Source organism: Lasioglossum baleicum, chromosome 3 (assembly GCF_051020765.1).
Source record: "Lasioglossum baleicum chromosome 3, iyLasBale1, whole genome shotgun sequence".
Classification (NCBI taxonomy): Eukaryota; Metazoa; Arthropoda; class Insecta; order Hymenoptera; family Halictidae; genus Lasioglossum; species Lasioglossum baleicum.
Genome location: NC_134931.1, coordinates 11,700,776 through 11,727,374, shown reverse-complemented (window position 1 = coordinate 11,727,374; position 26,599 = coordinate 11,700,776). Strand labels below are relative to the sequence as shown.

Below are 26,599 nucleotides of genomic sequence, written 5' to 3'. Positions count from 1 at the left end.
CGGACTCTTCATCATCGGCGCACACGCTTCCGAAATTCTTGGGCTCGATCCACGAATTACGATCTTGCACGCGCAACCGGTGGACAAACGTGTACTCCCTGTTGCGTGATTTACTGAGTCCGGTTCCACTGTCTCGAGTACATTGTCGGTGGTCTATCGCACTGCCTGTTCGACGTACAGTTACACCAGTTTACATGTCTCTGGGTATTGCCACGAAGAGTCGTTGTTGCGAAGAGAACAAAAGATTACCTGCAATATTTTTCGAAATATCGTAGATGAGAATATTAAATGTTAATATGTACTTCTATACATATAATTATTCTATCTCAAATATGCATAGTATATGCGTATGTAAACTTGTGTGACTGGCATGTGGCGAATGAATGCAGCAAGAAGAACGCACAAGATCGACTGTTACCTCTGTCCATCACTTTGTGTGAATGAACGAGGCGAGTGATTCTTTCCCGTGTTGTGGTGCGAGAGCAAGAATGAACGTAGTCGTGAAATGATGAAAGATCATCTGGGCCGAAGCTGTCCAAGATTGCGAAAGTAGAATATTAAGAACCGGCGAAACCCCAATTGTCTTTCATCCTTAGCGACTGACTGAGTGGATCTCCTATCCATTACCGTGACTAATCGCTTCCTTTCTGTGTTTTTTTCTTCGGGGGAACTTCGGGAACACCCCGAATTCAGGGTCGTACTTCAATTGCATCATGTTCATGGTGGCGAGCAGCGTAGTCCTAACGGTGATGGTGCTCAACTTTCATCACAGATCGCCAGACAGATACACAATGCCGACGTGGGTAAGGAACTCGTTTACATGTTAATCTCATGCTGGTGTCTGTGCAAATTCGTAATTGCGCGGCAATTGAAAGAAACGTCTGGTGATTTAAATATAAAGCAGGACAACGTCCTCGGTATGAAAACAAGTCATTAATGAATAATTGATTGTTTCCATTATTGGTTCCCTGCCTTCAGACGTCGATCAGCATCTCTCCGTGACTTGGTTAATTGAATGAAGGTCTGGAAGAAAGGCGGACCTTCCCATGCAATGAGTGCCAATGTGATGTACAAATTACAGTAAAGCCTTGACTCTACTATTTCTTTGTAACCGCGCCGGACGTAGAAGAGGATAGCGCGTGCAAACGCGAACCGCACGGCAGAAACGTACTGTATACTGTCATTTAAACCAGACCGGGGCAATCAGTGCTCCGAGAGAAGATGACGTAGAGTTTTCGTCATAGATGTCGAAAAAATATAATCAATGAAATGCTGTGTGTCATTTATCAGACTGCGAAAATAGCGTCTTGCCGCTTCGTGGGATATGCCCGCAGTGGCAGGGGGATATTAAGTTTTCTTAGATCCTACAGTTCCCGTTTTCTTAGATCATGGCTTTACTGTACTTCGTCAATACTTTCGAAGGTTGAGTTTTTATTTCATAGAATATTAGCTTTCATTTATATGAAAATAAGCAGACCATTTCTCGGTAAATATGTCGACAAAGAGCAAGTGCAAAGTAGATAATTCTACGATGAGTTCCCTTTGGCCGTGCTCAATTAAAAAACTCCAGATGGTAGAAGGCACTCGCAGCAAATCAAGTAACAAGCTTCTGAAATTTGTTTAACTCTGCCGAACCCGCGAAAGCATTTTAGCAACGGAAACCAACTACACAAAAAAAGGGAAAAGAAGGAAATGGCTCATGTTTCAGTCCATAAAACGGCAAGTCTTATCCGCGGTAGCCATTACGGCCTCTAAAGACAGCGCTTTAGTTGCTGAAAGTTTAAAAGCGCCTTCAAGGCGTTAGCACTTCCTCTTGACCGTTGATTACTAGAAGTTTCATAAACCAAGGAGAAACGTATTCGAAGCGGAGACGAGAATCCTTCAGCTACAAAAAATTCCCCGTGGTAGTTTTTCGTGCCATTACGTTCAAATGGAAGTGAGCCCCGAAGAGACCTAACTTCATGTAAAGAACAGTAAAAAAATAGATAGTGCGCGGTACACGTTGTTCGGAAGATTGGACTGCCAGAATTAAACTTTCAAATTCACCGGCTCCCTCCGGAGGATTGCGGATTTTATTTATTTGTGGTCTGAGGGAATGCCTGAAACGTAAAGAGGAAAAAACATACACAGCTTTCATCATTTTGTATTAACGGGGTATTCTGGTTTTCACTTTCAGAAAATTGAGATTTTTGCATTTTCTTTGAGTACAATGTGTGCAAAAATATTACGGATTTGCATGAACATCACTAGCGTTATGCTAATTAACAATGTCAATTTATTGTTACTGGTCGTGAGTACACCGTTTTGTGGCACGTCGCGTCGCGTGGTAAAAACCTGAAGTTTTGTCAGTTATCTATCATTTTGCCATTTTGTATTATTTACTAGGCCGATGCAAAAGTAATTGTTATTTTAAATCATCTACTTTGAAGTACTACACCTTTGATTAAAATATATTTTATTAATACAAATAGAAACCATTGACAGCTATATGTATATCTTTTCCGACAAGAAACAAGTCTACTTATTCTAATAGTATGTACAGAGTTTCAAAGTTTTGAAGCGCATTAAATCTTCCACGGAGTTTGTGCTGCTTCTTAATTAATAAAAATCTCGACTTGCATTAAATTATAGTGGCATAACAACATCACAAAGTCGTTTACTTTCCAATTAATATTCTTTTGACAGTTTGTAAACTACTGTTGAAGTCTGCATGAAGCAGTTTCTGTTACATTGGATTTAACGTTTGCTACGAAAACAATTTACACAAGCCAATAAAGCGAAATCCATCTTAAATAATGGTCAAAGTTTGAAGTAGTAATAAACCACAATTAATTCTGCATCGATCTAACATTACAGACGCCTAGCATACAATTTACTAAGACGAATGATTGGACGTAAATTTAATTGATTTTTCTGCGTTGCATATAGGTAAAAACAGTGTTTTTAAAATGGCTGCCATCTATACTGCGTATGAGTCGTCCGGGCAAGAAAACCACGAAGAAAAATATTCTCATGGGCAACCGGATGAAGGACATGGAGCTCCAGGAAAGAAGTAGCAAAAGTTTGCTGGCAAACGTTTTAGATATCAACGATGATTTTTGTCATAAAAATAGCGCAAATCCTCCTTCCGGATACATAAGGTAACGTAATCCCTTAAAGTTGTACCTCTTAAGTTCTTTGCAACGTTGTCTAGATAATCTCTTCCTCGAAGTTGCGTCGCGGAAGTTACTATCATGAGACCAGTCTAACAACATATCATTAAAACAAACTTATAACAAGAAATATATTACGATGTAAAGGCTCTTGTCGCCCAATTACAAATAAGATAAAGTGGAACTTTCACGATCGAACGTTTCCATTTTATCTTGCCTCATTCAAAAACAATATTTAGAATGATACAATTAAGTAGGATCAGCTCTGTCCATATGGAAAAATATTCCACCGTTTCTACCAAAGATGTCTTTTGTTTTTAAATCGTCAATAGAAATATTAAGTAGAATAATTAAATATGATAGGCTCTAATTAATTTTATATAAATATAGCAACGTAGTCTAATGAAAATCATATTAGCTGTAACTTTGCAATCTAGGTGTAGAGAAGTTCTTCCGAAAAAGCAGCAATTCATTTATCAACTTAGTTACTCGAATTGTTGCAACTATATAATAGAATAGCAAGTTCTGCATCAAAATCGTGAATATGTAAATGCGTTGGAAGTGAACAGCGCGTTACCCATGCGTGATTTCGAATTAACATAGTTGAGATGACGGGGTATATAGTTTTCGATCCAGAAGACAGTTCATGCAAATTTTGATGCAGAAATATGTATAATACTACGTCAGTGGAGGACTGATAATTATACTGCGAATATTTATGCATATATATATTATAACATTCATCAGTTTCGAGAATATAAGAAAACCTTTACGCTAGAAAACATTATTCTATATTTTATTTCTACGAATATTTGAAATACTTTTCTTGCTTTCAATTTCCATGAGATTATTTATGAAATTGCGAATTTGCATACAGATCCGCATTCTAGTAATAATATTAATTACTGGACTACAGAGCTTCATGCATAATGCAAATAATTTACTTCAATTGCAACAAACAACAATCAAATTGCAATTTATTCTCTCTCGTAATAAATTTAACGGCTTGAAAATAATATAACAATATTTTTTAATGTCTTTAATCTGCTCTACACAACAATAGGCCGGCGTTTGGAACACCGATATCTACAGGAAGACCGGCGACGGTCGAAGATACTTCGGCGTCGTTACCTTTAAATGGTATGCAAGAGGAATTGCATATGATCCTTAAGGAACTGCGATTTATTACGGATCGTATGAAAAAGGCGGACGATGGCGAGGATGTTATTAGTGATTGGAAATTCGCCGCTATGGTAGTGGACAGGTCCGACATATTCGCATTTATTTCAATTTCTTTCTGTTCGAAAAATACAGTTATAAGATTGATCTTTTAAATTATTCTGCAGCATAAGTTGCATTGTGAAATACAATTATCACAAAGCAACGTTATTTTTAAGTTAGAATTGCTATTTTCTATTTACTCCATTTTTTTTTTTGTTTAATAAACTGCTAAATACATGTTTGACTCTCTTAATTGCAGGCTTTGCTTGTTCATCTTCACGATATTCACAGTTTTGGCTACAATAGTAATATTGTGTCGTGCGCCACACATAATCGTCCAGTAAATAGACTGCCCCGGTCAAGCCACCGAAACAAAGCACAAAAAATACCAACGGTAATATCTCATTAAATAATCATAATAATATTTCATTCTTAACGGCCGAGGAAGACTCTGAAATACCATAATTTTTTCTTACACATTTTCTTTCTGTCCAACCAAACGTTAACATTTAGCTTGCATATTCAACAAATCTGAATAATTATTCATCCAAGAAATTCCATGAGGTATTTGAGATTATGTGAAGGCAGTTGAGAGTGAAAAAATATTCATCGTAATTGAAGTAGAATTTTATAGTAACATATTTTCACATGTTCCTGATAGTATCGTTTAATTAAAAAATTGATAACACAAACTGAAAAAGGTTGAAACTGTATGAAAAAATAATTGGGCAATTCCAACTGCAATTTTTGTAGCGATGAAGTTTGCATTTTGCCGAGACACAACATTTTGAACGTCAATGTATTTGGAAATGAACTTTAGTAAAAAATGTAGAGTGACATATTTTTGTACCAAAGAATTTTCATTCGTCAATGTTCGTGTCTCGCGATTAAATCAATTTCAATGCAGAAATATTTTACACAGACGCATCATTAAATTATGTTTAGATTCTAGCTAATCAAAATATTAAAACTCCATTCTTAATCCGATATGTATTACTGTAAGTCACAAATTGTAGAAAATAATTGTCGAGCCATTAATTATAAATGGAGATTGACACATTAATTTGTAATAACGCTGTCCACACATTCTGTTCTGTACGAGTACCATATAACGCAAAACTTTACATGACACAGGGGACACGTAGAAAGCAAAATTGATAGAGTACTGCTTGCGAGAACGTTAATTTGTTTTACGTAACGAGGTCAGCCAATGTATTGTGACGTTGATCATTTCCACGGAGTGATGTACAATTTTCCACGAATAATTGATGAGTAAGGTGAAAATCGACGTTAAGACGAAATTAAATCTTCAGACACTCGAGCTGCGTTTCATATGATCCGCAGAGAAAATTCTTCTCTAAATATTTATTCGTATATCTTTAAAAATTTATTCCCACAATTTTATTAATTATAAAATGTCGTGTGATCTAAGAAATTAATTCTTAATAATTAGCTGCTTACATAAATGTCTACACTTCTCGTTAACTTTCTCGATTATTTAAAATAGTCACTCGCTCTCTGCCACACTATTAAATCTTTGGCTTTAGGGAGTTTCCATCCTTCATTTCTGTAAGTTCTGTGTAAATTCGCCTTATCCAATCTAACGATCAGCCAATTTCTTATCTACCCCTCTGTATACGTAGGATGAGAATCGTTCGATTGGATTACTGGTCCGGAATTCGGATCCGGATATTTTTCTTACCGCTCTACCGCTCTGACCAATTGAGATACCCAAGCTGCCAGCAAATCCTTTCTCCCTAACAAAAGGAACCGGAAGAAGGAACTTGCTTCCTTAATAAGTATCCGCTGGCAGACACTCTCAAATATCTCATCCTTTTAGTGTCTTTTAAAATCGAGGTACAAGTGACAACTTTAAATCAAGAAGCTTGTAGTTCGTTGACGTAATATGTTGATCACGATGGTGCACGCTTCGATGAGCAAGATTTTATCAGGAGAAGTTACGTTGGTTTAACGCTATTGTCAACAATCAATTCATATGCAGCAACCTAACGTTATATTCACACTGAGGCAACATTGAGCGATTTTTTGTCGCAAAGTTCATCGCCAATTTTTTGAGGTACATGCAACGGCAAGTAAAAGTTGCTCGTTGTTGCTTCATCGTGAACGTAGCTTAGTACATAGTTCTATTGTTTTTCGACGTCTGATGAAAGCGTTAACCCCTTGCCTTAAAGTGCAAGCGTAATATTTTATTATAATCGGATAGACATATGTAATAGCAACCCAACTATTTTACGTCGATGTTAAAGCAATAGAAATTATTTTATTTTCCATGGATGCGTGTTTGGAGCGTCAAACGATATAAGTCATGATATAATCCAGAAGTTTGTAATTGAATTTTAAGGCAACGGGTTGATGGAGGTGTAGCTATTCGATCATTAATACTTTTCACGATCTTCTCGTAGAAACGACGACGCGTGGGTTTCGAGGAGACAGCAACGGCGGGACGAAGCAACGAAAAACGAGGAGGACACGGATTCGTTGCTCTCCATTTCCTTTCTTCTCGGGTCTCGGGCCGGCTCGGGCCTGGTGTTCTTCGATTTTCCTCCGTCGACGGGGAAAACCTGGGTGGAAACGAGGAAAACCGAAAGCGAGGAAGTTAGAGTTGCGCGTGCAACGTTCCTCGGTTTAACGATCGCGTGGGAACAGCCGGCAAGCAGAGGAACAACGCGAGGATCAAGAGAGAGAAAGAGAAAGAAAGAGGGAAGGAGCGAGCGGCACGGCAAAAAGCAGGGAAACGCGACAAAAGAAGAAAGATCGGGATGGGGGAAAGGGAAACCCGATCAGCGTGTCAAGGAGAGCGAGAGAGTGAGAGCGAGAGAGAGAGAGAGAGAGAGAGATCGTCGTCTGTTCGGTTCTCTTTTACCTCACATTGACTTAGGAGTTAAGCGAATCGAACCCGAAATCGTTCGAGTAAGTATAATTCCGTTCCGCGCCCCGTGTCGATCCTGACGAACGGCCGACGCTTAGGGTACCCGGCGGACGAGAAACAGGATTTAGGGGTACGGATCTAGAGCGAAATGAAAAACACAAGGTGATTGTTCGAGAAGAGGGATCGCGACAGAGGGAGGACGAAAAATAGCGCCTCGACATACTGCTGACAATACACGGCCACGTTGTGCGTTCACTTCTTTCGGCTGTCTTCGTTTAAAGAAAAAACAAAGAGATAATTACAGAACAAATAACACGATACCTAATTAATCGACCGCTGTCACTTTTCTCTCCGAAAGATAGGTAATCGATGTTTCGCCGTAAAATGCCGATCGTGTAATGTTTAATTGTAAAACGCGCGCGTAGGTCGAATACATAAACGAGGGACGAGTGTTCGGCGATTAGAAGAGGAGAATCCCGTGACGCGGTGTTGTATATTCCTCGAGGGAGCGTTGTCGCGGCCTTTTCAATAAAATAAAATAGTAACGATCCGAGCGGATGAGAGAGGAGGGACAACAATAATAATAATAGTAATAATGATTAAATAATAATAAGGATAACAATAATAATCGTAATAATAATGGTTGATAGAGTGCTAAGGGTAACGGATACGAATAATTTAATAAACCGATTGAGTAATACTAACGATAACGTTACCGTTAACGATATACTATACGTACGTTAAGGAAACGACGGATGGGAGAACATAATTATTAACGATAATCGCTTTTGTGTGCGGACGTGTCACGATCGTTAAAGGGTCTCTCCTGGGAACGATACGGTCTTTAAATAACTGCCAAAATAGAACAAACTCGAGACAGGGGTGTCCAACCTTTTTACAGACGTGGAGGCGTGGACGTGCAGTTCGTTTACAATTAGCCGGGATGGAAATGGTATTCGATTAGTGGACGACCAGCATGGGAAACAGCATAATCGCAGCGACAACACGCGGGTCTTTGGTTAAGCTTATTCCTCGAAACGCGTAGATACCACCAATTGAATACTGTCTCTTCGTCGTGATTGCAAAGATCTCGCGGTCACCGACGAGGACTGGTAAGGGACTGGTTTAGTAGACAAAACTGCCAAGTTGGACAACCTCTGCTTTCCGTACAGACACATGAAATTCGAGTTCTTCGAGCGTCATCGACATCCGTAATAATTGGTTTCGTTGGCGTCCAGAAAAAGTGGGAGATCGAGAGCGCTGGCAGACTTGCCATCGCACTTTTACGACCACACGGAAGCTTTCAATGACTGTACTATGATCAAGTGAACATTGGCAATCGTCTCGTTCCGGTTCCTCGTCTCGATCATCACAATCCTTTTGCCGTGGAATTTCTGAGGTCGTTTTACCGCATTGTTTCCTATTAACTCTTAACTGGGGTCTTTGAAACTCTAGGAACTTTTTGGAATATTCTTTGAGCCCATTCTTTGAGCACTGTTCCTTCAAATTATGGTTTTAAAATAATGATTTAGCCAAGGAGTCTTAAATACAAGGGTTAAGAGAGGAAATTATTGAGTCGTAACATAAATACATTATGTTCAGTATCTTTTTTATTCATTTATTCACTAATAAAGTACAGAAGTGATTGATTATATAATTGTCATAACTGAATCCTTAAAATTAGAATACTTATACGCTTTCAACTGAGCTTGTTGATGTCACAACCTAATTGAATACACAGAAAATGCCAGTACCAGTTGAGAGTTAACGATGTTCCTTGTAAACATTTTTGTTTCTATTCTAACCCTCCACAAGCAGCAGCAATTGTTTACTTATAATTTATCATGTTTTCTATATAGGAAAAATTATTTCTTAAACGTTCATAATAAATCCAGTTCGATTTTTTTTCTGTTGTAGTCTGTTAGTTGATTATAACTTCGAGCCATTAAGGCACGAGATTTCTATTTGTTACAAATTTTAGGGATGCGGACATGTAAAAGTAAGATGTAAGACAAATGAAAGTAAAATCAAAATTACACTTGTAAACAGAGATAACAAAAGCGTTCAAATAATCAAAAAGATCGAATAATGTATTTAAGTGATTATTCGTCGATATGAAGTTTTAGATACCTGCAAAAATTTTTTCATTTTTCTAGGTATTTATTGAAAATTGCTTTATTACGTTTTTGTTCCCCGAGTCTTCGCTATGTCTCTGAATCCAATATCTATTTTTTACGAATAGCTTAGATTCTAGGATTTGAGAATCGTCTAATTTCAATTTTTAATCATTGTATCATCTTGATTGCTATGTAACACTTTGAGATTTAGATCCTAGACTGGTTTTTATCCGGACTTGTCGAATTCGGCTCTCTTGATTCTGGGTCTGTTTAATTCAGGCCTCTTTGAACGATGAGCAGGTTAGCATAATTTTAGTTTCGGCTTTAGGTTGATCTAGTTCGAGTCTATTGATCATAAAGTGATGTATGTCGGTCTGAATTAGTCTGGTCGAGTCTGCCGACCTAGATTGGTCCTATTTCAGCCTCTGGATCCTTAACTTGCTTAACACGAGAGTTTCGATAAATAGTTGGCCTAACATGAGTTAATTCGTCTTACAATAGTCTGATTCGGGTGTAAAATGTTATCTAATTTCATCATTCCTTTTCATTGGTGAAATATTTTTTTCTATCCTATTTCTGTAAAAATGTTCGATCATTTCAAATGTTTCCTCAAAAATTGAATGAAAGTATTCAAGTATTCTCATTCTTACAAATTGTAGAAGCTTAAAAATAATTGTAAGCTCAATATTTGTACATCTTTCATTTACTTCTTACTCGCAATTTTTCTTGAATATTCAACACGACAACTAACTGATAAGAAAATAGTATACTATAATCACCACATTTCACGAAAAGAGAGACAAAAATGGCACATGACTGTCAATGCATGAAACAAAGTACCGACTAGAAAATAGGATCCAATTTTTGGTTCGCTATTAAATATCCGAACAAAAATCTGCCTGAAGAGACGATTCCAAAGCCCGATAAATCTATCGATCGTTCTTGCGGCAAAGCGGATACCACCAGACGTCACATAGAATTACGATGATGCGCAATGGATCATGCGTACATACATACTAAGCGCGATCGTACTAACCATGAGATTCGCTGAAAATTACGACACTTAATGACGCGTTGCGCGTATAACGACTTTTGTACTATCAGTGAGCAGTGACAACTCTCGTACACGATAAATCGTTCACTATAATGCTGTATGTAACGTTAGAATTGGTTAACGTGATTTTCGTCATCATTGTTCGCGAAATCTACAATAGTGTCCCATAATTGTTTTCATAAAAAAGTAGTGTAAATTTTTACAGTTACTAATCTAAATGTGGATGACATTTTTTTCTGCCCTTCTAATAAAAACTTAGAATGTAAAAGATTATTTGCAAAGTTACCTGCTAAAAGTACTCATTCGAATGAAAGTTTAAGTTAAATATATTAGTACATAAATCGTTGAAAATTTCTTATATTCCTGAAGATATTACTCAATTCTAATGTCGTCAGAAGCAACCAACGTTACTATTGCAAAATTTGTAATCTTAACTTCTTCGTAGTAACACCACCGACTTTGAAAATACCAAAAGCAGTTAGACTATGACGCAAAGAAAAATCAAAATGCTTAAAAAAGAGCGTTCACAAAGGATAGTGTCCGATTCGAAGAGTTAGTTAGTATAGAAACCTCGAGTGAAAATCTCATCGAACCAACTCGGAAAATTTAGTGATCAACAATGAACGAACCACTCAAAATCTTCGTAGGAATATCACAGAATGAATTGCAAGCGCAGTCCATGTTTTTCGAGAAATTTGTTAAAGATACGAATGAATACTAAACGAAGTGCAAGATGGCGATTCATTAGCCCGCTTAAGTTTCGCTCATGACATTTAGCTAACTATTGTATAAGAAGCGATAAATGTAAGACGATTGCATAACACGGCAGTTGCGTTCCTCGTATCGTACAACGAATGTAAAGTTAAACAATATACGAAGATACATACTATACTCGATCATCGTGAACACGACCGCGTTTTCCATACGGTCTCTATGCACGGTCAAAACGGCAAAGAGCAAAATGGTGGACGCTAACGTGGCGTGCATGGTCACAGTAGTACAGTCATTGATCTTCTAATCGCACAAAAATCGTTGAATCTTTACGTATCTACGAAATGAACGTACTCTATTTTCCAAGTAGCAGAGCTGTACGGACTGTGAGAGTACTTATTTATTGTTAAAACGACGGGAAAAACATAATAATGAATAACCTCGAGGTGTTCGGATTAAATACTCAAATAAAATATGTACATATAAAAATGTTTGCATGTCGTGGGACTCAATACATCATAGCGACGTAATAGGTATCAAAAATTTAAACAAAAAAAAGCAGTATCAGATAAAGTCTAAGGGATAGATAATAAAACGATAAATATAGAACTAGTTAGAAACGAGAGTTTCGATCTGAGAACAGGATCGGAGGATTTTCCAATGTAACGATTAACATTTTTCCGGCGGTAATGGTAAACAAAACTGAATATACATATGTATAATTAGTGATTCTTTGAGGTTCTCATATTTTTAACGAAATCGTCGATTCCCGTTCGGTCGTCGTTTCGAGAACAGCAAATATCGACATATACGTACGCCGAGGGAACGCGTGCTTTCAATCAAAACGGACTTATCAAAATTTCTCGTCTCGGAAAACGGTTTTTCGGAGACAGTTGCTCGAACACAGCCGACAATCATGTTAAGCAGGACGCGAGAAAACGACAGAAGCAGAACGCAATATTGTGATAGTTCCTTACCGAGGGGGCTTTACTCGTTGAACAGAAACATGAAAAAAAAACGAATCGATATGGCGACGAGAGGACAGCTTCGAGAACAACGAACAAATGAATTTTTAGCGAATAACACGTTTCGAGCGCGATCGAACGGGACCGGGATCGACGGTTTACGGTCGACGCGAATTCGAGAGACATTTTGAATAATCGGGACGTGCTTTCATCTACACAATCCTAGCATAATTTTCTAAATCGCGGCGCGGCTTGCTGAGCACTGAAACGCGTTCGCTGTCGCGACGGTTTTTCGTTCGAAATATTTTCGGTGATCGTCGCGGAGCGATCGATCGATCAATCGATCGATCGTCTTTTTCCATCGGAAACACCGAGTTCGAAGCATCAAATCGGCAAGACAGAGAGGCGCGGTCGCAGAAAAAGACAGACCAACTATATAGATTAAAATATCGGTACGGACGAGATAAACTACGCGTAACCGTTAACGAGAATAGAATGTAACGTATTCTATAATGCTGTATAAAAAAACACATACCCACACAAACACACAAACAAATAAGGAACAAAGTTTTATATCGATGAAGCGTACGACAACGCGTGCATTTTTAATACGAATGCTCATTAATAAAAGACTAGCGGCTAAAAGCTACAAAATATGTCGAATGTTATTCGTATTCATTGAAAGGGATCGAACGTGCGTCTTCTTCACAGAAAAATTAATCTATCGTTGCTCTAACAGACACACACAAAAAATGAATCTAAGATGGCGTCCGTGTAACGTACCGAGTAAGATTTAATGATTGGTACATACGGTAACCGTTTCGCCGGTGTGAACGATTTTATCGTTTTGTTCCCGAAAACGCATCCATTTGACTCTACTATCATTACAGATACTACTATTACCGCTATTACTATTATATCTATAATACTATTACCAGATACTGCTAGTGCTATAAAACACTATTATTATTGTTATTATTATTGTTGTTATTATGGTTTCGTTGTTACTCTTCTTATCACGTTCATCAACATCATCGCTATTATTGCTGTTATTATTATTTCATTATTATTATTATCGCTAGACTGCGGATTTTACTTGTTGACGATAGAAATGAATAAATGAAACAGAGAAATGTGAAGATATTATATGAATCTAAGATTGTTCGTATATGACTATATGGAGATTATTAAAAGAATTATAATTGACTTAAAAAATGTTTACTTTGCGTGAAGATCCGCAGTCTAATTGTTACTATCGCTGCTACTGCCATCGTCATCATTGTTCTCCCGTTATCGTAACTGTTATTGTACTTCTCACAACAAAACGAGAGTCGCGCGAGTATCTATACCTTGTCCAACAAGACGAAACAGTAAACATAAACGCACGCTAGTACTCGACTGTCTCGTCTCGTTGGACAAGGTATGCACATTATCGTTTCGTTTTAATCGAAATTCTAATGTTAGATCATTCGTTCGAATGCGTGGCAATGGCAGCGATTTCGTTGGCATCTTTCACATATACATATCTAGACACGACTTCAAAAGAGATGTTCGTGAAATTCGTCGAAGAATTATGCTACGCGTTGAAACAGTAAAATGTTATCAGAAGCATCGTTGTCGAAAGTTTCGTTTCACGGTTACGAATACTTTCGCTCCGGTTATGGGAACGACACCCGTGGTGCGCATAGTAGGCGTAAGATTCTAAAAGAAAGGTTTTTCGAATTAATCCCCGAAAAACGCGTGAGCATACTCGAAAACGTTTCCCGACCTTTCGGATCGAAATTTTTCACGGTTGGTCGTTCGAAACTGAAACAATTGACCCTTTGCTCTTGGGGTTAGCTCACGAATTTAAACTTTGCACGTTGTACACCCAGGATGGTCCATTCACAACGGAAGGTGTAAAGATCGTTATCATCTGTGTTTTATCCGAGATGATCATCAAAACTAATTGCTGAACAAAATAGGATCGAATTTACACTTCTTCATTTTGTATGTGTACATCGCGGATGATTCGTCAACGATGGAAGCTGTAAAGATCGTAGTCATCTGTGTTTCATCAAAAATGATCGTTCAAAGTAATTAGTGAACAAATCATCAGAATGATTCGGCCACAAATGGAACAGTGAAAAAGCAGTGACAACTCCAAACGTTCATCGTTCATTTTCTAATGAATCGAATTCGATGATATTCTGATTTGCATCGTTCATGATCATTGTAGATGATTCGTCCGCGATATACATCCAATGTGAAGAAGTGTACATTCGTTGTTAGCTCGCGAATTCTCGAAACACGCGTACTTGATCGCGAAGAACGAAACGAGGGGAGCAAAGTGTTCCCTGTCGCGTCCTCGCAATAAAGAAAAGCAGGAGGAAAACAGAACGAGGATCGGCAACGGCGACGGGCAAGGACGCGCAATTTTCTCTCGAGTCTCTTTCCGATAGGACGACTAGATTTCTTGTCTCTGTTTCTTATAAAGGAGAAATAATGCAAAGAAGGAAAAGGAACGCGAACGAGAACCCGGAGAATAATCCGTTCGACGCGAGGCTCTCGATCCTTTGAGAGGTCGATATATATATATATATACATATATAACGCGGGATCGTGTAAATAACTTCTGTGATAAGAATCGATTATTAACCATTTGCCGAACGCGAAACCCCCTGAAATGAATACCCCATCGAAGCCGGTGCTGTCGGGCCACCTTGGTCTTCCGTGCAGTTCTTCTTATTGAAACGACCGTTTCCGGTTTCGTTCTCGATGCTTGTACAGATTCGAAACCTGTCTCGAATTTATCACGAGTAACGCACACGTACTTAGATGTTTAAAGAGACTATATGGATACAGTGAAACATATACTGCAGTAAGGAGTACCTTCTAGAATTACTATTTTCTAAGGAGTATCTTTTATAATCACGGTTTTCTAGAGGATCGAGGGTCAACCACTTTCCATTCCCGGTATCTCATCAAAGTCGTTTTACGTTCCACTTTTGTCTACGAAACAGTTTTATCAGAGCATTTCTTTGTTATGTTTCCGATGGTTGCGAACCCCTGTTTCATAGTAGAACCGCCTCCTGCTCCAGTGTCGTTCTCGAGAAACTTTCAAGTATTTTGCTAGATTTGATCGCTTAGATAAATAAAATATTCTAAAATCTCAGAACATCCTTTAAGCATTAAATTCCATGCAACGACCACAAAAATCAGATCAATTTACAGTGTTATTTCGAAACGCGTATCTTTTTCGCGCGAGTGCAGCGTGCGCTTTGCGTCGCACGTATGAACTGCACATCAATATCGCCGCGTTCAATCGCATATTTTCAGTAGACTGGTTCCGAACGATGCGGAGTCGGAGAACGTTGCTCGGTCTGGCGATAAACGAGAATGTGTGCGTGCTGAAAAAAATATGTTGAACGTTGTTAATCAATTTTCCCTAATCGAATTTTCCCGATAAACAAACGCGAAGAGATGAACTTCCAGTCGGAGAAGACCGGTTCTTTTATTCGCCGATTATGCTCTTCGATTCCGCGAATGCATCGTCGCTCGACCGTTTTAAATCGTTTCCTCGATATGGAGCGTGTTTGTTGCGGTCGACGTGCTTCGATACATCGAATCATTTGCCCGAGAAAACGCATCGCGTAAAACGGCATTGTTCGATTTGGACCGGCCAGAATTCGAATATTACTAATGGATGACCTCGAACAGGTCTGACCAGTCATGGACAGGTGTGTATTTCCAGCCCAATGCTCTAAGGCCCTTGTACACGACCAAACGTGTTTGATTGACACCTAGGTTTTGTGAAACTAGAGCCAATCTCTTCTCAGATTCTTTTTAATTAATAAATATTAAAGTACCTGATTCTAACTGTTGTATTACTTTCTCATTTCAATATATTATGGTAAAATCTTAATTATACAGAATTAAAACGAAATCGGATATGAATCTCACTGAAAGAGCTGCAATCCGAATGAATATTCTTTTTAGTCACAAGAACGTTTTTGGCAACTAAAACTGTTTTTTTTTCGCTTCTCAACACGTTATTTGTTCTTGTGCATATTTTTATCAGAACAGGTTTGTTTTTTAATTATTCCACAAATATTGGTCTGTTCTATAAATGGTACTAAACTCTTCATAAAGCTACGTTGGTATTCGAGGATTAACAATCGCCAGATCCTTTTGGTCGCGGGTTACGTGGTAGAATTTAACGCATCTTCATTTGTGACTAATTGCTGTCAATTACGAGGAACTCCGCTTGACGAACGAAGGTGAGCCAGATACAGGAAATAACGAGGCTTAGGGTGGAAATTCGCAATCATCGTCTAATTAGCCGGCTTCCAGGCAATTTCGGGTTGATACTCTCAATACCGTGCGTGCTTTGAACATTACCGATCGTCAAAATACCCTTCAACGGTGTTTCTATCGATGATGAATATAGCACAATTTATTCGATATTCGTGATATTTATTAGAACTTGTGCTGTTTGGAAATATGGCGAATCAGATACATACAATTGTGGATTAATATTTCAGTATTTCTTTTTTTCAATACTATATGAATCTCGTACGAGCTTAGATCGAATTTTTCATTTTCCTGGCAATTATACTCTTCTACTTAACGATTTTTCGAACACTGCAAGCAGATCTCGTAACAGCGGAGCAGAGGGGCAGTCGTAATTCTGACTACATATAAAAGGGGCCACGAATCCTCCGCATCCGATTGATCCCAGGCGGAAACACAGTTTCTCGCAACTCTTGCGTTCCCACTGTATGACTTGCTCTGATTATGGTTGTGCAGAAAACGGTTGGGTGTAGTATACGTTACGATGGTGGATGGCACCGGTATCGATGGCGAGACTCAGCGCGTGGTCATAATAAAAGCACTTGTTACACTCTGAGCGAGTTCGTTTTCAGACGTGACGAAGTATTAAAAAGAAAGAAGAAGAGTTTCTTTGTAAAGCGCATCGTAATTTATATACATAACTATACATACGCATACTTTGAACACACGAATATACGTATAAATAAAATAGTCGCGAGCGCATATGTATAGATAACATCTATATTCATTACGTATAAATACTATGAATAGGCGTTTTGCTTAGGTGATACGTTACATAAATATGAATTCTATAAATTCTATATACATAATTAACAAGCCCTCGAGCAGTGTGCATGAGTGCGTCTGATTCGGTGAGAAAGTGAGCGAATGAGAGCGAGAGAGAGAAAGAGTGAGAACGTCTATGTGTGCATGGGAGAGAGAGAAAGAAAGTAAGAACGATGGATTATCGTGTTACTCGTGAGAGAAAGATAGGAACCGCTACCACGATTCGAAACAAGTTAAACTAATGGATAACCGCGAAGTGTTAATAAGTTGTAATACTAAGAAGAGAGTCGTTAATGAACTAAATACAAAGGAATTGAATTAGGTTACACGGGCAACCAGGTAGTCTGTCCCCATATTCGTCTCTGTTCCTATTCTCTGCAGTCACGCGTACGAAAAACGCGCGCGCGCGTGCACGCGGGGGTTGATTTTTGTATCGTTCTTCATCGTTTCTCGAGCCGCAGAATGGAACGCGAGTGCGTGTTGCGAAAAAAAGAAGTACTGTGATCGGTGTTTAATCGTGACGACTACGACCCGCATCCTCGAAATATATACAAATATACCGGAAGCTGTATATACGTATAATAGACTCGCTGGGATTATTTTTATTTCCGTACGGCTGCGAACGTACCCTTTTCTTCCGTTCTTTGTTTCCTGGGGAAGGGGGATGAGCTTGCAGGGGTGTTTTGCGGGCTGTCGAGGATTACGTCGATAAAAAATAAGCCAGCGAGTCCAACAGGATACCTTTGTTTACATTTATATAAATACACAAAAACACATAAATGCGTGCCGACACACACACACACACACACACACACACACGATACGTACGTATGTTATTAACGGTAGGCTTATAGTCACGTGAGAATGAACGCTCAGCCATACGAATCACGAGAAAACGACGAATCTACGGAGAATAAAAAGGAAACGATCCTCGGAGGACGAGGCACGAGTCTGTCTCTCCGTTGCTCGAAAACGCAGGACAAAACGTTTACCGTACTGTATACTTACGCCATTCGCTGTCGCTTCCGCGCGAAGACGAGAGAAGAAAAGGGGCGGAGGTCGTCTCGCGTGTATGCCATTCTTCATTTTTACGTGAAACATACCTGAACCGTAGAGACGAACGAAACAAGTTTACACGGAGAATAACCGAATCAAAGACCAACAAAAAAAAGAGGACTGCTCGTTCACCTTTCCAATCCTACTCCATACACCTCTCCCCCTCCCCCACCTCGTCAATCGGAGTTCATGCGAATCTATCCACATAAAAGAAGAAGCCTCATTGCATGCCACTCGAAACGACGCACAATGACGACTAATCGTTACCGAACCGAGAAAAAGAAACCTGCATCTCGGGCATTACCGACCATTGTATATAGTCTCTCTGTACGTACAAGACACATACGATCATATTATGTATTACCTTACACGCATACACACGCGAGAACACCGCAATTGCGAAGCGAAACCGAGCGATACGCGGCGGCACGAATCGCGACCGCTTGAACGGAAACCGCGTTTCGGCGAGAGACGAATCCGTTGTGAATAGTTGCGATTCGCTTCATGGCAATCCGGCCTGCGCGAGAAGACAATGGCTGCTCGGTACTCCACAGGATGAGCCTTGAAATTTGTCGAAATTCGTTGCGAAAACGATAGAATGCTATCTCCAGTGAAATTGATCTCGAAGATTTAATATTCGTGCATCGGTGAATTTGTAATCCGGATATTACTTGCTTTACTTATTAGACACACTATTCTGTTCTGCTATTCTATTCGTTATCTAATATTAGCTGGATAAAAAAATGAGAAACAGTATCCGAGACTGAACAATATCGTTCCACAGTAGATACTACGCTGTTACCGGACATACCGGTCACTTGAAACGCTTTAATCAGCAATTCTAGTCAAACTATCCACTGATTTGTTCGAGAAAATTCTGTTTTTTATTTTAAAGTAGAAATTATCGAAATCTAGAAGACGCAGTCGGCCGCACATTCTCGCGTTCGAAGAGAATTTGATCGAACGAACTAAACTCGAGACGAAATACATACTAGAAGCAACTATACTCTTCTCGCAGGTCGGCAAACTAGGAAATCAAGTATATCGAGCGGATGAAACGTGATGCATATTTTTCGCAACCGGTTAAATCGAAGATTCCACACTTTAGAGAAATGAAAACTAGAGTGCTTGCCGTTCGAGCCGCCGCTGTTCGTTTTTCTCATACTCTAGTCGTTGAGTCGTTATAGGCGTTTAACGTGGTTTAGAATATTATGCCTATAAAAGAAAATCATTAAAAAGTTCTCGTTCAGGCAGGGTGCGCAGTCTGCACAAAAGCGAAGCCGAGGAAGGGGATACATAATAAATAATAAAATAAGGAGTAAGAAATAAAGCCGCGCGGTATGCTCAAATTGTAGAGGAAAGTTTTATCTCTGTACATGCGCTTAAGAGAATCCTTACCTAGAAATATTACAATTACTACCAATGTTAAAGAGCGAGAGAGTGTGAGAGTGAGAGAGTGAAAGAGTGAGAGAGAAAACGAGAAAGAAGAGGCAAAGCGACATTTGTTGTGGTGCGAACAGACACGATCCGACATGTTTTTAGCGTTAAGTTGAAAGAGAGAAAGAGAGAGAGAGAGAAAGAGAGAAAGAGAGAGAGGCGAACCAGACCCAGACGGGGTTTCAATCGATTTAAGTGGAATCGCGTTCGCGCGGCACAAGAAAGTTCCATGACACTGTAAAGATAAACGAATAATAAAATGAATATTATAAAAAAAATAAAAACCAACATGAAACAGAAGTTGACTTGAACGACGATCGATCGTTGCGTTTTGATCCTAATCAACCACACAGTCGGCGCTGTTACGCTAGAATTTATTACGATTTTTCATAGAGTTATTGAAATTATCATTTCAACCCTTTACACTCGCATGTTTTACACTCACCTACGGCGAGTCAGCGTCCATCTGTTATGGCATTACATCGTCCCGTTGCAACAGTATTGTTACTAATGCTGTCATGTCGATCGGATCGCGCACGATTACAATTTACTTTCAACATTTCTACTCGAAAGAAATCAATAAAAATTATTTGCGAATCCAGTGAATAATTCGATTTTCAACTGACTGAACACACAGGGTTTAAATTGCCACGAGTCTAAAGGGTTGAGGTACAAATGAATTTAGAACGAATAACAAATGACTATCACGTTGTTAAAGTAGAGATACGAAAAGGAGGGGGGGATTGCGAGAGAAACAGATAGGAATGGTAACAGCTTGAAATGTTTAAGCCGAGAGGTGGCTTGTGCTGCGCGAATCGGGATTCGAATGAAAAATAGTAAAAGAAAATATCGGTAACATCCTATCAGCTCCGCTATTTCCGCCCGAACGGAATGAGGACGAACGAGAACAGAGCGTAAATGCGACAAATGGAAAGACCCGAATACGTACGTAGAGCGATCAAATAAAACATCTGTATTATCTTCCGGAACAAATATATACAATAATACGATGAATTTAAGGATACCATTAACGATTAACGGTTAACATAGTAGATAATAAACCAAAGATACAAATGCCCAATCGGGAGGGGCGCAGGATCGATTCGTGAATCCCGCTTCAGCATCGTTCGCAAATGTCTCGCATTCACGTTTATTTTCGTCGAAGTTATCGTTTTCATTCCGGTGACGTTTCACTGCGAAAGTATTAGGTCACGCCGTAAGTAATTCGGTTTTTCGGTTTATTAAAGGATACTTTTCACTTAGTAGTACTTTAAAAGTACTACCGTTAATATTATACGAGTGCTTATTTCGTTTGTATAGATTCGTTTCCTTTGAAAACACGTAAGCTCGTCATAACCATACACAGAATCCGAATTTAATGTTGCATGTGCACTGCCGTTCAAAAATCTCGCGTATCTTTCGTTTTTGATTGCAGTTCGATACCATGTCATCGCTCCAACGAAACGATAGATCCAATGAAACGTTTGTTCGCGTAAAAGACAATTTCGGAAACGGAAGTACCAGGGTCAGTCAAATATACGCCGGACTTTTCCTTTACTTTTTTATTTCAGTGGATTTTTTTTCGAAAGACCAACGAGTTATTCTCCCATCAGGTTATTGCATATGAAATGCCCGATTTATGAATACAAACGTTATGAAACACAAAATAGAGAAAATATCAGACGATCTTAAGAATTCGATTGTATCATTCGTGATTTATTAGCATTATTAAGAGAAGAAATAAATACCTGTGCAGTTCCTGTTCCTTGCAATCGATGTACAACATTTTTAGTTTTCCTGAAGATCCGCTGTACTTATTAGACATCATTTGAAGGTACATACAAAGCTGATCTTGAAGGATCTATCTTCAATTTTTATTTACACATCTAATTTCACTTTTTTTTCTAATTTATTTCAATATCAATCGATGTGACTGTCGTGCAACCTCTTTATGCGGGTTTGCTGCAAAAATTATGCAAGTCGATACAGTTAATCATTCGATAATAAGGAAATTAGATACGCTTTCTATAAACCACAATAATATCAAAGAATGTCACGTTCGTTTTATGCAAGACACGTTAAAATTGTATTGCATTTATTTTACTTAATAACGAAACTGGAATGGACGCCGAATAAAAAGTTCTATCTTCCTTTAACGATTTGGAGCGGTTGAAAATAGTGCATCGAGGTTCCTACTTGGAGCATAAATTTCACCAACTCATTTTTGTCATAAAATTCTCAGTCCATTAACAACTATTAAACTATTTGAGGTGTAGTGCTAAGCGCAACAGATAAATATTGACTTGCATCACTTTTGTCTAAAACAGCTCGCATGACAAAATCCGGCTAATATATGACTGAGCCTCGTATTGTCGAAGCTTGCTTTGAGCGGCAGTGAGCGTCGAGCAGGTAAGTGAAACCGTCGTGGAACCACGGTACTTCGACTTGACCTGTCCGAAAAACCGCATAACATGTGCTACGACCTAATATACACACATTAATCTACGATTCTATTTCACTAGAAAGAGAGACCGGTGAAGAAAGTTGAGCCCGTTCGCGCCAAGTTCCCCGTCACCGTCTCGATGATCGATCCTGCGCACGGCGTTCGGGTCACATGCTCCTAATTTGTATTCAAGTTTTACACAAGTTTATCCGATGAATTTACCGTATTCTTTACGAAAGCTTTTATTCTATAATCTGTACACGATTTAAAAAAATAAATGGAAAACGAGCTGACGGCCGGGCTGCGACGGCCCCCTATGGCGTCGGGGCGCGGCCGTGCGCCTGGAACGCGATTATCGACGACAAAATATATACATATAGACGTAACATACGATATATTTTGTGCTAAACTCATTTCCACCATGCAATGACGACGGCAGTCAATACCGTTTCTGAGAGTAGCTCATCAGATAGTCGGATATCGACAGGCGCCCATGCTTTGTTAACCATTATTTCGACGCACGAGCGCGGAGGGGTTTGCGAAACTCGTGCGAAACATGCGATAAAACTACTGTAGAAACGAGAAACAAAAAGTGGAAAGAAAAAACAAAGAGAGCGAGAGAGAGAGAGAAAGAGATAAGCGATGGAAAGGAGCAACGCGTCCATAGTTTGCATGCTACGCTCGACAATTGTTTTTGTATCAACCGAAATCGAAACCGAAACGGGGTCGACCGGACGGTTCTCGTTAAAACGAGATCGTTCCGCGTTGAGATACAAGTTCGTCACCTGAAATCTGCCTGTGTGTTTAGCACCCAACTGCCGCCAATGGAAGTAGAGTCTCTGACATTGCATCGTCTGGATAATAAACGCTTTCGCGACCGGTCGCTGATCGGTTCGGAAAAACGGCTGCTTACCAAGACAGTTCTCCCATATAGAGTCTCAGTTGCATCTTAAAACTTCGAGCAAACAGAAAATCGATATTGACTCCCGGTCCTAAAAAAATCTCTATTCCGTACGCTCTGGCAGGGGGGGGGGATATAAATGATTTCGCGATATTGCTTTTCGAATATTCCAAACGACGAGACACGCGCAAACCGGTTATCCGACGACAGGAAATGGGGAGAAAGAAAAAGAGAAAAAGGGAGGGAGAGCTTGAAGTGTTTGACAACGCTCGAAGACGGTCTCGAAAGCGTCGATGCGTCACGTGCAATTATTTTTGTTGTAAATACAGCGGGGAATATGTAATTCGTGTTTGTCGTTATTGAAGAATGTATTCTATATGAATTTTATAACAAAGAACGAATAATGTAATATGCTTCTTCCTCTAGGGTTATTTAGAGGCGCGGGAATAATAGTCGAATCATTTTTGCAATTGCCGCGGTGGGTCGCAGGCCGTTGTATTTAATCGTTAACTTAGTCGACTATCTGGAAGCACGACATTTCGGAAACCTGCCTCGGATCATTGAACTTGTACACCCGTGTCATTTTCTTCCAATGGTCTCTGACTGTCGAGCCCGTTCTTTCCGTTTCGACTCTTTTTGGATTGTTCATTGTTCTGTAAAAGTGCGTGCGCGCGCTCGCTCGCGTATAGATCGTAAATAGAACACGTCGTTCGACTGCGTCGCAAGGGCGATTTTATTTATACTTCGTAATGTAGGACAGGCCGTGGAACGTGCGCCATTAAATTGCAAGCCAGTTATTGGTTCATTTCATGTATAATCGAGACCGTGCATTGCCTTTGAGCGTTTCACGTTGAAGGACTAATTGTAATAACGAACGTCACGGAATCAAACAGAAGTTTGCGTTCAGCCAGCGCCAATCGAAATGATTTTTCATATCGGCGCCAATCTTCCTTGCGTTTCCCATTCGCTATGTGCCATGCCGCGTTCCGTTTTCTCGGGGACACGGAATCTCGCGTTCATATGATTCTTTTCTCTATTTGTCTTCGATCGTGTAGCCGTGATAAGTGTAGTTTTCTACGATTGATTTCATCTGTATATCGCGTCGCCGACTCATTTGTATACTGAGCTGATTTTTTTGTACATACATACAAAACACGTGCGCCACAGTTGTGTTAAATGCGATGAATAAAAATGATATCTTACTGAAATCGACCGACCAATTCATTATTCCCTGTCCTGTGTGTCTACTATGCAAACATGACATTTTTACTAAAAATTACGGTAATTATTTAGAAAAAGCTACTCCTCTCCGTTTTGGATAAAACTTAAATATGTTATAGATGTCGACATTTTGAACAACTTTTTCATTTTCTCATATGAGTGGGTCTCTTTTAATTTTCGAGATATTCGCAAAATGATATTGCTAGCACCGACGAGATAATAGTATCTCGTCGGTGTTGCTAGTATTGAATTGAATTTTCGTCTCTCGTCGGTAACGAACTTGGGTAAACCTCCGAATGTCGGTAAAATCGGATTGAGTTAAAATTTTGCACATAGGTTTATCATCGACGGGTTTATTTTGTATTAAAAACATGTCTCCTAAAAGGATTTTTGCCGACTCGAAAAAAATTTCTTATTATTTTAGTGTCATTTTCTAAGTCTGTGTTTTCTACCTTGGTTTGGGTTAGTTCTGGGTTAGATTTGGATATGATTATATTTAATTTTTATTAAACGTAAACATGATAACGTAGAAAATGACACTAAAATGATAAGAAATTGTTTTTTGACTCGGCAAATATCGCTTTGCAAAACATGTTTTTTATGCAAAATACACCTGTGTGCAAATTTTAGCTCAATGCGATTTGACCGACATTCGGCAGTTCACCCACCGACGAGATAGCACCGACGAGATAGTATCTCGTCGGTGCCCTGTGCCACCGACCAGAAGACTGCTAGCCTTATGGAATATCGAGTCACTCGAATATTTCGGTGTTCTCTTCCGCCCTCTAGGATATATTCTGACTGGAGTGAGAAACAGAAGGCCATTGACATGATCTCGTCGGTGCAGAAGGCTACTGAGGAGATTCTCCGATTCTCGTCGATGAGAAGGCAAATCGTCACGGAACCATATTGATCATCATGAATTGTTACATTCTGTACCGAGCAGATATTTCAGACGATGTTGGTTTCAATATTAAAAGCAAAACTCAAGGACAAAAATTCTTAGAAATATATTATTGAAGCATACTTTTTTGGGAAAATCAACTATTCCTATTTCAAATTTTATATGAGACACCTCAGTTTGTAATTTCAAAACATTTCATAAACGAGAATTATTACCTTTCATTTTTTTATACATAAATGTTCCAAGAATCGATCTGGACAGAAATATTTTGAAAAGACTTTACTTTTTTGAATAAATTAATGCGTGCGAATGTTCATGGTTTAAAAGTTATTCTATATTTCGAGTTTTATTGTCTATTTTTACGAAAAAATTAGATGGCAAGGTGGTCAAGGGAGTGCTCGTTAACATCGTTAGAAAAAGGAATTGTTATGAACATTAAACAGCCAGATATAATAAATTCATCTGTGAATTGTATCGAATGAATTAATGCGTGCGAATATTCATGGTTTAAAAGTTATTCTATATTTCGAGTTTTATTGTGTATTTTTACGAAAAATTTAGAAGGCAAGGTGGTCAAGGGAGTGCTCGTTAACATCGTTAGAAAAAGGAATTGTTATAAACATTAAACAGCCAGATATAATAAATTTATCTGTCAATTGTATCGAATAAATTAATGCGTGCGAATGTTATGGTTTAAAAGTTATTACGTATCACGAAAACTATTAGCCACTTTGACTAAAAAATTAGGTGGTCAGATAGCCAAGGGATTGCTTGTGGACATCGCTGTCAAATAGAATTGTTATAAACATTAACCAGCTGGAAATAATAAATTTTTCAATAATTGTCACGGCGATCGACATCGATCGATATTCGGCGGAGTGGGGGGCGCCGCTCGAGCTCGGCAGATCGGCGAGAGCTCACCAGTGGTCAGTCAGTCGGGGCGGGGGAAGCGGGGTGAGCGGACGTGCTGCGGGACCAGGAGCGCCAGGAGAACCGGAGGGACCAGAGGTGGACCAGAGGTGGACTAGAGGTCATCTACAGTTACCCTGGCCTACCTTCAACTGTCAATTCAAGGAACAACGGTAAGTTTGATTACTAATATTTTTCAAAACTTCTTTTGTCTTTTTAAACTCGTCCTTCATACTTTTGAAATGTTTATCGAGACTTTCAATGAAGACTATTGAGTCTTCTTCAAATTTATCAATTTTATTCTTTATAAAAATTACATTTTGAGCGTCCCACTCGTATGCAGGATTATAATTGCTCTTGTGAGCTGCTTTGTTGGTTGTTTTCGCACTCGTGTGCGGGGTTATAGTTATTCTCTTAAGATAAGAGTACTTGTCCACGTCGTTGGCAAAAGGAATTATTATAAACATTAATTATGTAGCTAGAATTAATAAATGACTCATGGCATTATCTTCTATATAATA

General features: G+C 39.1%; 1 protein-coding gene across 10 annotated transcripts in view; it reads left to right on the top strand.

The window, feature by feature from the left end:
• The window catches only part of Nachralpha6 (nicotinic acetylcholine receptor alpha6), a 390,412-nt gene extending 366,160 nt beyond the window's left edge, over nucleotides 1-24,252 (top strand). For all 10 annotated transcript variants that reach the window (XM_076420937.1, XM_076420941.1, XM_076420942.1 and 7 more), the window contains 5 exons: nucleotides 694-803; nucleotides 2,929-3,140; nucleotides 4,216-4,416; nucleotides 4,633-4,767; nucleotides 6,797-24,252. In XM_076420937.1, coding sequence (XP_076277052.1) covers nucleotides 694-803; nucleotides 2,929-3,140; nucleotides 4,216-4,416; nucleotides 4,633-4,717 — 608 coding nt within the window. In that variant the 3' untranslated portion in view covers nucleotides 4,718-4,767; nucleotides 6,797-24,252. The remainder of the gene's footprint in view (nucleotides 1-693; nucleotides 804-2,928; nucleotides 3,141-4,215; nucleotides 4,417-4,632; nucleotides 4,768-6,796) is intronic.
• The last annotated feature ends 2,347 nt before the right edge of the window (nucleotides 24,253-26,599 follow it).